This window comes from Conger conger, chromosome 7, assembly GCF_963514075.1.
Source record: "Conger conger chromosome 7, fConCon1.1, whole genome shotgun sequence".
Taxonomy (NCBI): domain Eukaryota; kingdom Metazoa; phylum Chordata; class Actinopteri; order Anguilliformes; family Congridae; genus Conger; species Conger conger.
In genome coordinates this window covers 31,296,161-31,308,660 of record NC_083766.1, presented here as the reverse complement: position 1 = coordinate 31,308,660, position 12,500 = coordinate 31,296,161, and the positions used below count along the sequence as shown (strand labels likewise).

The 12,500-nt window shown below is 47.6% G+C and overlaps 1 protein-coding gene across 1 annotated transcript in view; it reads left to right on the top strand.

Annotated features, from left to right (window-relative positions):
- Nucleotides 1-12,500, top strand: part of smg6 (SMG6 nonsense mediated mRNA decay factor) — a 115,076-nt gene that overhangs the window by 102,027 nt on the left and 549 nt on the right. The window contains exons 15-18 of the mRNA XM_061248222.1: nucleotides 4,209-4,353; nucleotides 4,589-4,821; nucleotides 6,226-6,307; nucleotides 9,138-12,500. The exon at nucleotides 9,138-12,500 is cut by the window's right edge and continues 549 nt beyond it. Of these exons, the coding sequence (XP_061104206.1) occupies nucleotides 4,209-4,353; nucleotides 4,589-4,821; nucleotides 6,226-6,307; nucleotides 9,138-9,268 (591 nt within the window). The 3' untranslated portion in view covers nucleotides 9,269-12,500. The remainder of the gene's footprint in view (nucleotides 1-4,208; nucleotides 4,354-4,588; nucleotides 4,822-6,225; nucleotides 6,308-9,137) is intronic.

Here is a 12,500-nt window from a genome sequence, read left to right as displayed (position 1 = left end):
TGTTTCTCACTCCCCCTCTCCCCCTCTCCCTGCACTCTGGTTGTGTTCTCACTGCAGTCTCTCAGTGGCTGCTATGGGCCTCTGCTCCACGGCTCCCCCTGGGCCCGTCTGCTCCTCGTCTGTCTCTTCCCGTCTTCCTCCACCCTCCTCCTCCTGTTCCCCCTCTCTCTCTCTCTCACCCTCTCTGTCACACCTTAAACACAGCTGGATCCGGGAAGACTCAGACTCACTCAGTTCCCTGCCAGCACCTTAAAAATGAGAATTGAGCGAAATGATGAAAACCGCCGTATCCTTATCTGAACTTATCTGAGCTGTCACCATGAGGCCGGTCTGGTCTCGGCTGTGACACAATGAACGCACTCAATGAAGTCTATTAAGCGGCTCGTCGTAGACGTTTACAATGACTGTTTTTCTTTTTCTCTTTCTTTTTTTTTTTTTTTTTCCTTTTCTCGTACTCTATTTTACCTTAAATCATAGCATGCATTACATAGAATATTTCTGTATATTTAGCTGTGTATAATTAGGACCAGCTGTTGGCGTATGTACAAGCGATTTTAGTATGTGTATAGTATTGAAACCTTTTCGGTGCTGATGTGTGTGTGCTTGCGCAAGAGTGAATAAGAGTGTGTGTGTGTGTATATGTGTGAGCGTTTGTGTTTGTGTGTGTGTGTGTGTGTGTGTGTGTGTGTGTTTGTGTGTGTGTGTATAAAAATGTGTGTGGGTGCGTGGCAGTGTTCCAGCCCTTGGATCGTGCCAGCAAGGGGTCTCTGAGTCTCACATCCCTCTTCACTCAAACACAAACACACACGTCCGGTCAGTCCGACCCACAGCGACTGCCCCTCCTGCATCCCGCAGGACACCCCTCTTACTCTTCCTCTCTCCCCCAGACTCCCTCTCCTTCACCTTTCCTCTTCTTCATCACCCCCTCTTGGCCACAGACTGGGTCTCGTCGTCTCCCCATTGTTTCTCCCAGGCTCCCCCTCTTCATCTTTCCCCACTTCCTGTGCCACCACCCCACCTCCCACACTTATGAACTCTGCTCTCCTCCTCCTCCTCACTCTCTCTCTCTCTCTCTCTCTCTCTCTCTCTGCGACGTGACTGTCTGCACAGACAGTCCAGCTGCTGCCAACACGACTGGGCAGACGCACAAAGACCCGCACCCCACTACCACACAAAGAGTAACTCAATGTTTTCCAAGATACTTTGATCCGCACGTCGTCTGTCTCACTGTTAAAAGTGAATGCTCGCATCGCACCGACGCATTGAGGCGCCCAGTGAATCAATTCCCGGTGAAATTTGTTGGAAATGCTTAGATGGACAGACAACGTGGGTGTAAATAAATTGCAGTGCTTGCAGCTGTTAATACTGTCTGAAGTTGGACAGGTGTATTAGCTAACACTGCATGTTTCTGTTTTCCCTTCATCATCATCCGGCTTTTGCTCATCATGGTCAATTTTATCAGAGAATATAGCTGCAAGCAGTAATCCACGGGGTCCCACGCAGGCAATAATACACCTTTGGCTGTGTGGCCATCAGGGCTCAGAGGCCAAAGGGAGGCACCTTTAGTAGCACTGTGCCAAATTTCATAGCACTCACCCATTTGTTTAGACTGAAACGGGGAAAAAAAGAATAATAATAAATGGCTCAGAGGATTTCCGAAACCAAGTTGGTGATGACAAATTAGATACAGATAAAGTATGTTCCTGATTATAAAATTTACTGCAGTTAGTTAAATCTCTAAAAGACAACAGTGATTCTTCATAAATTCATGATTTGAGTCTCAATTGGGCCAATACTTGAATTTGGCTCTTGGTGTGAGTGCCAACGTAGCTACCAATTTTCATCCATTTCTGCTCAACCGTTATTAGCAATTCAGTGATAAGTCATGTCCATATTTAGGTTTATTGGCTGTTTATTCATACATATTTTAACATATGAAAATTCTGTGTATAATTTTGATGGTCCTTCCTCTTCAAAGCACATATACCATATTTTGTACACATTGGTCAGTTTCTGTAAGAGGAGAAGCATTTGGAATATATATATATATATATATATATATATATTTTTTTTTTTTATAATGCTAATTATTTGCATTAGAAATCTAATATGATTGACATGGTGGTTAAAGATGAGTGGACCTTAGTAAGTCCATCTAATGTGCCCTGAATTTTGATTAGCTGATGGCGCCCATCTTTTTTGGCTGTCTAAAATCGAATCCCTCCTTAGTAAAACGGATGTGTTCACACCGAGCAAACCTGATGTTCTCATCCACGAGAATCTTAAAGAATAGTTTTTCCTGTCCCAATTAACTTCCATCCATATCCTAAGGTCAGCTTTCAAATCTTTCCAGGCTTTCACCTGGAGTTATGTATTTTGATAAGGATTCTCCACCCAAGCCATTGTTGAATTTTCATCTGATTCCTAGTGTATGTTATATAATTGCAGCTTTGGAATGCACTTTCCCAAAAGGGGGCAGTGATGTTTGATAAAGTGAAGGGTCGGCATTAATATTGCACATTTGATTAAAATGGTCACAGAAGCATATTAATGTAACGTTGCTTCCATAAACGTCTTGCTAATGATGTAGGCAATTAATAGGCCAAATAATGTCTCGCTAAGGGTCTCGGCACCACGTGACATATAAGCGGGCAGTGAATGTTTCGTGAAAATGGTGAGACACGAGAATCCTGGGATAGGGCGAATCTGCCCAGAGGGGCCATGGAGGAACTCATCTTACCCCCAACAAGCCATGGCTGGCACAGCAGCACAGCAGCACAGAGGCCAGGTTCCAGGGAGCCAAGACAGGAACATGTCCACACTAGAGACTGAGGGAGAAGTGTCAAATCAAGATTTTTTTTCAAATAAAACAACAATAATGTATATCTGTAGAGTGAGTGTAACTTAATCCTGATGAAGGGATCTAGTGTAGAGTTCCTTTGAACTTGTCCATGATCTTTAAATGTGGTAAGGATATACAGCTTTAGCAGAGAAACTGGAGCTGCTGACATTCCCAGTGATTTGTCAGCCCCCCCACACACACATATGGGAAACTTTGGATTGCCTCTTGATCACCATGGAAATGTTGCTGTTGAAAATCCGTGGGTGCAGGTGTGCAAACTCCCTCTCCCGAGTGGATATAACCCACAAAAGCCCAGTAATAATGTCTGACTCATAAGAAAGAATGTCAGAAATCATTAGATTCACCTTTGATTAAGCATTAGATTTTGGAATTGGATCTTTACCGACAAGAAATAACTATTTAACTATGTAGTAGTAACAGAGGGCTCGCTATACACTATGAAAGTGCCCTTGTGATCACTAGACACACAAAGAGAAGAGTCATCCTTGCCCTGCTAATCTGCCCTTCTCACACAATTTGGTGTCTGTGTCTAGCACTACTAGTGTTACTGTGTGATAGGGTATAAGAGTGTAGCACATTGTAGCCTTTCAACAGTGTGTAACTGTGTAATAAATGGGGTCTAACTGTGTGATAGGGTATCAGAGTGTAGCATATTGTAGCCGCGTAACTGTGTAATAAATAGGGTATAACTGTGTAATAGGGTGTGAGTTTGTAACGGTGTAAGAATGTGTAATAACTGTGTGACCACAATTGGGTGTAAGAATGCAACAGGGTGTAACTACAATAGGTTGTGACAGGTTGTAAGTTTCTCTCAGGGTATAGCTGTGTAACCAAACAGATTAACGCGGGGCTTGTAACACTGTTTTCCAATTGGGCAATTGACTGTAAGGCAGCAACAGGTTGTAACTGTAATAAGCTGAAATGCTGTGGCAGGTTATAGCAGTAACAGGTGTAATCTGGGTAATGCTCAAATGCTGTGGCAGCTTATAGCAGTAACAGTGTGTAGCAGGCTATAACTGGGTAATGCTGTAAACTGAAATGCTGTAGCAGGTTATAGCCTAACAGGTGTACTCTTGATAATGCTGTTGCAGGGTATAGCTGTAACAGGTGTACTCTGGGTAATGCTGTAGCAGATTATAGCAGTAACAGGTGTACTCTGGGTAATGCTGTAGCAGATTATAGCAGTAACAGGTGTACTCTGGGTCATGCTGTAGCAGGTTATAGCAGTAACAGGTGTACTCTGGGTAATGCTGTAGTAGGTTATAGCAGTAACAGGTGTACTCTGGGTCATGCTGTAGCAGGTTATAGCTGTAACAGGTGTACTCTGGGTAATGCTGTTTTCCAGGCTGTGCTGCAGACCTGCCGTCAGCTGGAGCTGGAGATCCGGCCGCTCTTCCTGGTCCCCGACACTAACGGCTTCATCGACCACCTGGGCGGCCTGAAAAAGCTCATGTCCTGCGGGCTCTACATCCTGGTGGTGCCACTCATCGGTGAGAGAGCCTGCTGCTCTTAGAGCTCATACTGTCTGTCTCGCACGCACACGTAGAAACGCATACGCATAAACACGCACGCAAACATACACACAAGCTCATCATTAAGGAATCAGCTCCCCTCTCACTAAAGCTCTTTCTCCCTCACTTTTCTCTCTCCCTCTCTTCTCTCCCTCCTTCGCTCTCTCTCCCTTGCTCTCCTTCGCTCCCCCGTCTCCCTCCCTCCCTCCCTCAGTGATCACGGAGCTGGACGGGCTGGCTAAAGGGCAGGATAACCGCGGGGGTCCGGGCGGGGCCGGCGGCTCCAGTGGAGCGCACGCCCGGGGGGTGCAGGAGCGGGCCAAGGCTGCGGTCAGCTTCCTGGAGCAGGCCTTCGAGGTGCGGGAGCCCTGCCTGAGAGCGCTGACCAGCCGGGGGAACCAGCTGGAGTCCATCGCCTTCCGCAGCGAGGACACCTCTGGACAGCAGGTACCTTTCTGCAGTACACCTTATAACACATTCATTCAGCTGGTACCCTTCTGCAGTACACCTTATAACACATTCAGCAGGTACCCTTCTGCAGTACACCTTATAACACATTCAGCAGGTACCCTTCTGCAGTACACCTTATAACACATTCATTCAGCAGGTACCCTTCTGCAGTACACCTTATAACACATTCATTCAGCAGGTACCCTTCTGCAGTACACCTTATAACACATTCAGCAGGTACCCTTCTGCAGTACACCTTATAACACATTCAGCAGGTACCCTTCTGCAGTACACCTTATAACACATTCAGCAGGTACCCTTCTGCAGTACACCTTATAACACATTCAGCAGGTACCCTTCTGCAGTACACCTTATAACACATTCATCCAGCAGGTACCCTTCTGCAGTACACCTTATAACACATTCATCCAGCAGGTACCCTTCTGCAGTACACCTTATAACACATTCATCCAGCAGGTACCCTTCTGCAGTACACCTTATAACACATTCATCCAGCAGGTACCCTTCTGCAGTACACCTTATAACACATTCATCCAGCAGGTACCCTTCTGTAGTACACCTTATAACACATTCATCCAGCAGGTACCCTTCTGCAGTACACCTTATAACACATTCAGCAGGTACCCTTCTGCAGTACACCTTATAACACATTCAGCAGGTACCCTTCTACAGTACACCTTATAACACATTCATTCAGCAGGTACCCTTCTACAGTACACCTTATAACACATTCAGCAAGTATCCTACACTCTCCTTATGAGTTCATATAAGCAGGTATCCTACACTCTCCTTATGACATATATCATGTGTGTAGGGTCCAGTACTGTGTATATAAGCCCCAATTGGACACACAGTGGTGCTATATCAGACATCTGAAAATGCTAACTTTGAAGGCATAGAACGCCTGACCCAATCCACCATATTGGATGTTTGACCGACTGTATGGGTCACCCCATTATTGATTAGTTGCCACTTTGGATGGTTTATTCTCAACTTTTTTTATTCTTCCATTTTTGGACTACTATATGATTATATCAACAGGGTTTGATGAAAACTTAGCTGATTTATAGATGGTCTGAGTAAGTCCATCATCTCAGTTGGAACATCTCTGTCTCTGAGCTTGCCAAGTGTTCTTGTTGTGCTTGGACCCCAGGAATCGCTGCTTGCAGCTATTATTGTTATTATTATTATTATTCTCCAGAGATTCCTCTGGATGACTTTTCAATGGACAATGTTTCCCTGTACCCATATCATTACAGCTTTTGCCAATTGCATTATAATTAGCACTTTACTTCAGCTCAAGTGCATGTTTCGGAAAGTGGTTTTCTGTATGGGTTACTGTTACTACCAGGCCCGGGGTCAATTCCCGTCTCTCCGCAGGGGAACAACGATGACCTCATCCTGTCCTGCTGCCTGCACTACTGCAAAGACAAGGCCAAGGACTTCATGCCCACGCAGAGGGGTGAGTGAGCATGCTCAGTGGCCTCCGCTCTGCATCGGCTGCGCTGCGCTGCCCTTCCTGTTTCCATCGCCGCAATGTGCTACTTTTTCACACCTCGTGTTCACACACCTTTGACTTTGGGTGGATATGACTGGGTGCCAACGCAGCATGACAGCATATGTGAACACAGACACACAACAGGACAGAATAGGGTAAATGTATGTGCCTAAATCATCGACACCGCTAAACTTGCACCCTATCTAGTTCGCCAGCTAGCTGATGGTAGCTCCCTTTATTGGCTCACCTTAACAGCTGCAACAAAACAATTGCAATTGTCCTACAGCCCAACAGTTCATCATAAACAGTGTGTGGAGGCGAACTGGTGCGAATATAAAATTAAATTTAGATTTTGTCAACTTGGAACGGTTGGAACTTCACGTGGCTTCCTTCGGTCTACGGATATTGGAGCTGTCAGAAAGTTCCCATATTTCCAACTTTGAATTGCAACTCTGAGGTTGAGGTGAACAGGTTTTCCCAGTCGGAATTTCAGAGAACATGCGACTGCAGTAGTTCTGCGGGTGGACTGCGGAGAGGACTTGCTACATGCATACCAGAGGATGTGTGCTCCGGTGTTCCCCCCCCCCAAATTGATTCCAAATTTAGGAGAATTGCAGGGAACATTTTTCATGATTAACATGCAGGACTCCCCATTACACTGATGCATGAGACGATGGAAAGACTGACTCTTTGCTAGGCTACATTTCGGTGGGCTTCTTGGCCCGTTGATGAAACAGATAGAGGAATGGAAAGTATCAGCTCCAGAAGGAGGTGTAACGCGTCTCCCCGTCCCCCTGTTCTCTGGCCCGTCACGGCAGCTTCTGCGCCTCACCGACTTTCTGCTCTCACCCTTGCGTTCCCCCCGAACTCCGTCAGGCCCTGGAGAGATGCCTGCCCAGACCTGAGCAGCATCACCAAGCAGCATCAGATACTCACAGCGAATACATCCTCAGCACACGCACACATGCACACACACACAAGCGCACGCACACACACACAAGCGCACGCACACACTCAGGGCCTTTTCAGCCCTGCCTCGCTGCTGCCTGTGTGCTGATGTGCCATAGAGCTGCTCCCAGCATCGCTGAGCCACAGGTTACACCCTCACACACACTCTGCACCTCCTTTACCTATGTGTGTGTGTGTGTGTGTGTGTGTGTGTGTGTGTATATGAGAGAGGTGTTTCTGCATGCACCTGTGTGTGTTTTAACTTTGAAAGTTTAATCACTTTTGAAGTTCTCTGTGGTGGTTCCTGGGTGTACACAGGCACAGAGCATACTGAATCAGTGATGGATGCGAGATACTATCACTCTGCTCTTTTTCTGTGTGTGTGTGTGTGTGTGTGTGTGTGTGTGTGTGTGTGTGTACGTGTGTACGTGTGTGTGTATGTGTGTACGTGTGTGTGTACGTGTGTGTGTATGTGTATGTCTATGTATGTATGTGTGTGGCGTGTGCGCGCGTGCGCGTGTGCGCGCGTGCATGCATGCGTGTCGGTGCTCGTGCATGTCTATGTTTATCCAGTACATGTCTATGGAGCATATATGCGTGCGTGTGTGTGTGTATATATGTGTGTTCATGCAGTCTGTGTGTGTGTTCCTGCATGCGTGTAATTATGCGGTGTATCCTGTATGCGAGTAGGCAGGTGTCAGTGTGTGTTCGTATGCGCATGTGACTGTGTGAGTGTGCACGTGCAGATGGGAGGCTCTCTGGAAGACAGGCACCCACAGTGTGTGATGTGTGGCAGGAAGTGGCATCTCTCTCTCCCGCCTGCTCGCCCGCCCGCCCGCCCTGCCACATGATCCACACTCTATTGTTGTTGTGCTTGTGGTGCTTTGAACTGAGCGTCACCTCTCTCTCTCTCTCTGCTGCTTCCTCTATCGAGCTGACTTTAACTACTGTCGTCTCTGCCTCTCCTCAACACCCAGCATAGTCCTGCCATCGCACTCCTCTTTATTTTCTTTTTGGGCCGATAGTGTGCGTATTGATTGATTGATCTTTTAATAAAGCGTCTAAAGTCAAAGTCTCACTCACGCTCTCTCGCTGTCTCCATCTCGTACACACACACCACAGGAGCATACATGTGTACATAAAGCAGTAGCAGCAGTAGTGTCAGTGATGATGTTCCTGTCTGTGTCTCTCTCTCTCTCTCTCTCTCATACACACACACCACAGGAACATACATGTGTACATAGAGCAGTAGCAGCAGTAGTGTCTGTGTCTCTCTCTCTCTCTCTCTCTCTCTCTCTCTCATACACACACACCACAGGAACATACATGTGTACATAGAGCAGTAGCAGCAGTAGTGTCTGTGTCTCTCTCTCTCTCTCTCTCTCATACACACACACCACAGGAACATACATGTGTACATAGAGCAGTAGCAGCAGTAGTGTCTCTCTCTCTCTCTCATACACACACACCACAGGAGCATACATGTGTACATAGAGCAGTAGCAGCAGTAGTGTCTGTGTCTCTCTCTCTCTCTCTCTCTCTCTCTCATACACACACACCACAGGAACATACATGTGTACATAGAGCAGTAGCAGCAGTAGTGTCTGTGTCTCTCTCTCTCTCTCTCTCTCTCTCTCATACACACACACCACAGGAACATACATGTGTACATAGAGCAGTAGCAGCAGTAGTGTAAGTGATGTTCGTGTCTGTGTCTCTCTCTCTCTGTCTCTCTCTCTCTCTCTCTCTCTCTCTCTCTCTCTCATACACACACACCACAGGAACATACATGTGTACATAAAGCAGTAGCAGCAGTAGTGTCAGTGATGTTTGTGTCGGTCTGCAGATGAGCCGGTGCGTCTGCACAGAGAGGTGGTCCTGTTGACCGACGACCGCAACCTGCGGGTGAAGGCCCTGACCCGGAACGTCCCCGTGCGAGATATCCCCGCCTTCCTCAACTGGGCCAAAGTGGGCTGAACCGGGCCTGGCACGGGTCAGCCACCAGCACTGCAACAACAACAACAACAACGGCCACGTGAGGCGTGGAGGAAGATTAACTCCAGACCCAGGCAGAGAGGACGAGAGGAAGAAACGCAAGCTTTAAAAAAAACATACAGAATGGGGGCAATCGGGCAAGAGTGACATTTTTTGGAATGTGAAGGAAAAAAAGGGTTTTTTTTCCCCTCTAGACCGAGAGCAAAAAAAAAAAAAAAAAGAATGAAACTGCCTCGCTTGAGAAAGAATGAAATGAAGTTTAAAATGAGAGGAGTCAGGGCAGAAGGGAACGAGAGTGTGTGATTTTGAGAGTCTCTGATCGAGCTGCTGCTTCTGCAGTGTGTCTGCAAGCTATACAAGACCTGAGGGAAAGGGGGATAGAGAGAAAGAGAGGGAGCAAGCGAATGAATTGAGTGAGGAAGAAGAGGGCAAGGGTCCAAGTCTGAGGAAGATTAACTCCCAATGTTGGTCGCTGTGGTGACCAGAAGAGAGATTGGGAGAGGAAGAGAAGGAGGCCAGAGACAGGGTTGAGGGCAGCTCTGATCATCGCAGGCTGTCCGTCTCTCCGTCCGTCTGTCTGTCTGTCTCTTATCGGCTGTGCATGCTGTGCCACAGGGCGCATGTACTATCAGGATTTTATTTGCTCGTTGTTCTGCTTTTTTTCACTTTTATTTAGATTTTTCTGGTCAGGCGCAGGGCTTTTTTTGTTTGCTTTCAGTTTCTCTGTTACTCAGTTTTTCATTTTCTCAGCCGGAATGACGTTGCTTTGACCAAATGTCATTTTCAAAGCCCATCGATACAAAGACCCCAAAGCCCTTCAAGGACCCCCCTCCTCCACCTTTATTTTTCTGCTTCCAGAGTTTCATTGTTTTTACCTCTGTCTTTTTGCTGTGATTGTGTGTCAGGAGCATTGGCCTCCAGTGGTCAGTGGTCTGGATGTTAGTTTTGGGGGGCAGGCCTGTCTGTGTCACTTTAGCCAGTCTCCACCGATTGCTTAGGTACATTGAAGCGGGAAAGGCCCTGGTTAGCTCGGACACCGTTTCCATGGCTTGGCTCTCCCAGCCAGAGGTTTTCAGTGGCTGCGGCTTGTTTTCCAATGTTAACGACGTTGCGCTTTAGCGCCCGGACTCGGTTCGTTAGCCTGCCGTTCACCGCCACCGGTTGGAAAGCGCTGCTGCTTTCCCCTGATTAGCTTTAGATTGCGTAGCGCAGAAATGCCAGAGCAGTATTTCCGAAGGCCGGCGTAAGAACGACCACAGCGAGAAACTCGCCTTTTCAGATGCGTAGGACACACACACACACACACACACACACACACAGAGGGAGAAAAGTGCATCTAGACAAAAGAAAATATCAACTATTTGAAGACAGTGGAAAAAAAAAATAATAATAAAATGGATGAATCCACTTCCCCCGTAAGAGACCCATGAGCTGAGCCGGAGGGAGCAGGGCCTGAGATTGTGGGAGAGGCCGGACTCATCAGGAGCTTGTAAATACAGAGCAGCGTCTTCGCCCCCGCACACTCTGCCCTGGGCCCAGTACACATCCTGCCAGCTGGCTTCCTGTCTGGAGGACGCGGACGCGTCAGCAGAGGCTCAGGCCTGTCGCTGGAGCCGTGTCTCTCGTCTCTGCAGTGGGCTGTGCTGTCAGCTGCTCTCCTGTTCTCCGCGTGTCTAAACCTCGTAAAGCGCTTCGAATGAGCGGGCTGCGGCTACCCCTGGACTGACTGCGGATCGGGTGGGGGGTGTGTGGGGCAGGATGTTTCAATGCAGTAAAAAAAAAAACAAAAAAAACAGCCAGTGTCAATACGGAAGGATGTATCCCCATTATGTTATTTCTTATGATGGTATAACAGCGTGGTGGAGGTTTGACAATAATTTGATGTCTATGCACTCATTTAAATTGTGATGTCATAACGAGCTTGCTAAAATTGTGATGTCATGCGCTCATTTAAATTCTGATGTCGTAACGAGCTTGCTGCAATTGTGATGTCATGCGCTAGTTTAAATTGCGATGTCATAATGAGCTTGTATAAACTGTGACATCTTCTGAATACGTCTGCTGCATAAGGGGTGGGTCTTTCAAAGAACTGTGCCGTATTGTCAACTAAGGTTATCATGACAGTGGATGTGCTAAAAGCAGGTTTAATGGATTTTACCAGCCCCTGGATTTTATGTCTGCATGCAAAACCTCCAAAAGAATCGGAGGGCACAGAAGCTTATCTATTGTACTGTAGATTGTCTATTGAGCTCATCACTATAGTGTGTGTGTGTGTGTGTGTGTGTGTGTCTGTGTGTCTGTGTCTGTGTCTGTGTCTGTGTCTGTGTCTGTGTCTGTGTCTGTGTCTGTGTGTGTGTGTGTGTCTGTGTGTGTGTGTGTGTGTGTGTGTGTGTGTGTGTGTGTGTGTGTGTGTGCACGCTGATCAGTTCACATTGACATTAATTTCCCTTGACCCTGGTGTGACCCCCTGGCTCTGACTATGACAATGACCGCATGGTCAGCCGTGCTGACCAGGCACCCCCTGTCCTTCTCCTATCCCCCGTCCACCCCCCTGTCTCCTGGGGTTCACTGTCCTCTCCCAGGCCCTGCCCACAAGGCATCTACATGCTTCATGGGAGCTGGAGGAACCCTGGAGGAACGCATTAATACCCTCCACTCCCACACCTCGTGTGTGTGTGTGTGTGTGTGTGTGAGGCACAACCTCACACCAGACTCCGCAGAGAGAGAGAGAGAGAGGGGGGGATCTCTGAGCCGTCTCCTAACCCCACATCCCCCTTAGCACAAGCTCTGTGTGACCACACCAACAAGGCATATGCATGCCTACCTAAAGGGATTATCAGCTGTAGCCAGCAGACCAGGTCCTCTCGCTGTTGTAGTCGACCCATCACCCCACCCGTAAAGGGTGTTTATCCAGAGCAGGGTGGCATGGGCTCCAGCTTCACTGAGACCTGCGCCTTTCATCTGCATAAACCTCACCCCCACCCCAACCCCTACCGATACCCACCCCAGCTCTGCTTCCAGACATCAGGCACTCCACTATCCAACGCTGGCTCCACTGTCAAGCTCCTAACTGCTGCATTTTTTATTTTATTTTTTTTAATGGAGGGCTGCATTACTATCTTTGTGGCGATGGAAGCCACAGAGCTCAAACCACCTTCCCACACTGGGACGAGCAACTAAACTGGTGTCAGTTTCCCCAGCCCTGTAGCACTGG